Raw genomic sequence first — 2,500 nt, 5'->3', positions numbered from 1 at the left:
GGATCCGCCTTTGCTTCGAGTAATATCCTGATGCACTTGCACGCCTCGCTACCAATCTTCGTGCACGCTAACATCAGAGGCGTCCAATCGGCACGCTTCAAACAGTCGATGGTTGCACCTAAAATAAGGAAGAAAGGGTCAGTGGAAAAAAAAAAAAACGAAAAAAAAACGAAAAAAATAAAATGAAACGTAAAAAAGGAAAAGAGGAAAAAAATAAGAAAAACGATACCGCGAAATAAAGATTGATCGTTATCAGCGAATATTAGAGGAATAAATTTTATAATATTTATTCTGAGATATATAAAAATGAAAGGAGAAAGTTCAAGCACAGCTCGCTTTGGAAAGCACCTTTTTCTATCAAGTATCGGAGAACGTTGGTACGCGCAAATTGCGCGGCTTCGTGCAGCGGCCTTTTCATATCCTTGTTAACGACGTTGACTTTAAAGTCGGGCCTTTCGAAAGCATCGCACAAATACTCGACAACGTTCAGATGACCTTCGCGCGCTGCAACGTGCATAGGAGTGTCACCGGAAACCGAATGCCGAAAAATCGTCCAATCCTGTACATCGTACTTTAAAGTAAGATTTTTAACTTTTAACAAATCTCCGTTTTGGCAGGCATGTAAATAATCACGCGATAGGTTAGGTATTTCATTTCCCTTTGACATTTCAAACGCATTAATTTTTCTTAATAAAAATGCGCGCGATTACTATTTCCTTTCGACTCTCGAGAAACGATTGCAAGTGGCACAACTCGAAACGATTGCGAATTTATCGTACGATCAAAAGTAAACGATTCGGTAGAAATACATTCGATATCACCAGATATCACGAACCGTATCGTGATGGTAACGGTAAATGCTGCCATCTGGTAATGGCGCTGCTTTCGATTCAAATTGAGCGCGAAATTTGAAACGTTCGTTCGGTGATCGTGTACGTGAAATTAAAAAAATACGAACAATGAATAAACATGGAAAGAGCACTTTACTAAGGAATATTATTTCGAGAAAAAATTTCACTTTTCGTATTACGTACAAACGCTTAGCTTCGAAGATAATTAACAACTTTACCTTTTAACGCTATATCTGCGCCCGTCCATTATATCGGCTCTATGAAACAATGCGATTAATTTCGTGCCAATCAAGTATTTCCGGGCAAAGCTTGCGTAATCATGTATACATTCTCGAGAAAAAACAATTCGCGAGTAAATTACTCGTGCAAAGATTCAAGGTTCGGACAAAACTATCCTTAATACTATATATTACTCTTCGAATAATCGTTTGGACATAATCTTTGCTTCATCCCATCTCTGTATCGATCCAACAAAATAATCCTGAAATTTATCCAACGAATAATGAGTAAATTCTCATAGTAATAGTACCCTCATTATATCATAAATCATATACACTAATTCACATATTCGATCTTATCTTTTTAAAAGGGATAAGAAATTTTATTGAAATATCAATATTTAAAAGATTTCTCTATCCCGATTACATAAATATTTCTTCCGTTTTTTCACTTCTCTTTAAAATCACTCTCTCCGATCCGATCGTAACCATCCATGGTCCGTTCTCTTTGTTACAATACTTACAACTTTTACCATTCTAAATAACGGTGTCAACGGTTTTCGAAACGGAACAAAGTTGCGCGAAGAGTTCCGTACGAGCTCGTACGAAATGCGATACGAAGTTTTCGATGTCAGTATTCTACAAGTATGATTTCAACGCTATCACAATTCTAGGAGAGGGAAGGGGCAGGCAGCCCGCCGATAATGTTTACTTTCACATCCTCGACGAGACCTTCATTGTCTTTATGTAAGCAGGAAGGTGTGCTATCGTTGTAACGACGTCGACGTCGGCGTCGGCGACGATCGTCGACCGAATTCACGCGCGAATCTAATAGTACGTGATCGTTGCTTCGATAACTACAATTTGGCCGTATAATCGATACGCCATAATTGCCAACGATCACCTGGCGCCGTTTCACCTATCAGGAAATTATCGCGTCGCGTATTTTCCCAATTAAAATTCGTATCCTCGAAATTTCCAATGAGATTCGTCGAATCAAAGATCGACTCATCTTTTCCATGTTCGTTATTATAAAGAACAACGAGCGGAAAGAATTACATACATTCTCTTTTCAAGTACACTATCGCAAAAGGTACGACGAGCATACTTAACGAGGCCGCATCTTTCACACTTTTTCAAACCGTGATTCTACAAACGGCACTCGTCTCTATCGGTCTCGAAGAAGAAGAAGAAGAAGAAGAATAAGAAGAAGTCAAAAAAGTAACGAATCCGATCCTTTTCCACGTAGTTCGCGAGATTCTTAAGCGTACAAGTTCAAGGATGTACAGTCCGATATGAACGTGTTGGATGTGTCTTGAAGGTCATCGAGTGTGCAAATACCATGATTACGCTTGTAGAAACGTAGAGACTATCCAGGACGTTTTTCATTGTTCCATCAGCCATATCGAAACGTATGTATACACGTACATA

The 2,500-nt window shown here is 38.9% G+C and overlaps 2 protein-coding genes across 5 annotated transcripts in view; one reads left to right on the top strand and one right to left on the bottom strand.

Annotated features, from left to right (window-relative positions):
* Window positions 1-1,039, bottom strand: part of LOC124425510 (ankyrin repeat domain-containing protein 16-like) — a 4,154-nt gene extending 3,115 nt beyond the window's left edge. Inside the window, exons 1-2 of the mRNA XM_046965934.1 lie at window positions 349-1,039; window positions 1-118 (exon numbers count right to left, since the gene is read on the bottom strand). The exon at window positions 1-118 is cut by the window's left edge and continues 146 nt beyond it. Coding sequence (XP_046821890.1) covers window positions 1-118; window positions 349-667 — 437 coding nt within the window. The 5' untranslated portion in view covers window positions 668-1,039. The remainder of the gene's footprint in view (window positions 119-348) is intronic.
* LOC124425508 overlaps window positions 1-2,500 on the top strand; it is a 17,610-nt gene that overhangs the window by 141 nt on the left and 14,969 nt on the right. Inside the window, exon 1 of one of the 4 annotated variants that reach the window (XM_046965929.1) lies at window positions 440-578. The exons of 1 other annotated variant lie outside the window; for it this stretch is intronic. The gene's annotated coding sequence lies outside the window, so the exon portion shown is untranslated. Of the gene's footprint in view, window positions 1-439; window positions 579-1,090; window positions 2,482-2,500 lie in introns of those variants that run through there. 2 more of the 4 variants (XM_046965932.1, XM_046965928.1) reach the window with 2 other exon arrangements.

The sequence above is a fragment of the Vespa crabro genome, chromosome 7 (genome assembly GCF_910589235.1).
Source record: "Vespa crabro chromosome 7, iyVesCrab1.2, whole genome shotgun sequence".
NCBI classification, from domain to species: Eukaryota; Metazoa; Arthropoda; class Insecta; order Hymenoptera; family Vespidae; genus Vespa; species Vespa crabro.
Note: the sequence above shows the minus strand (reverse complement) of the source record. Positions and strands in the feature narration are given on the sequence as shown.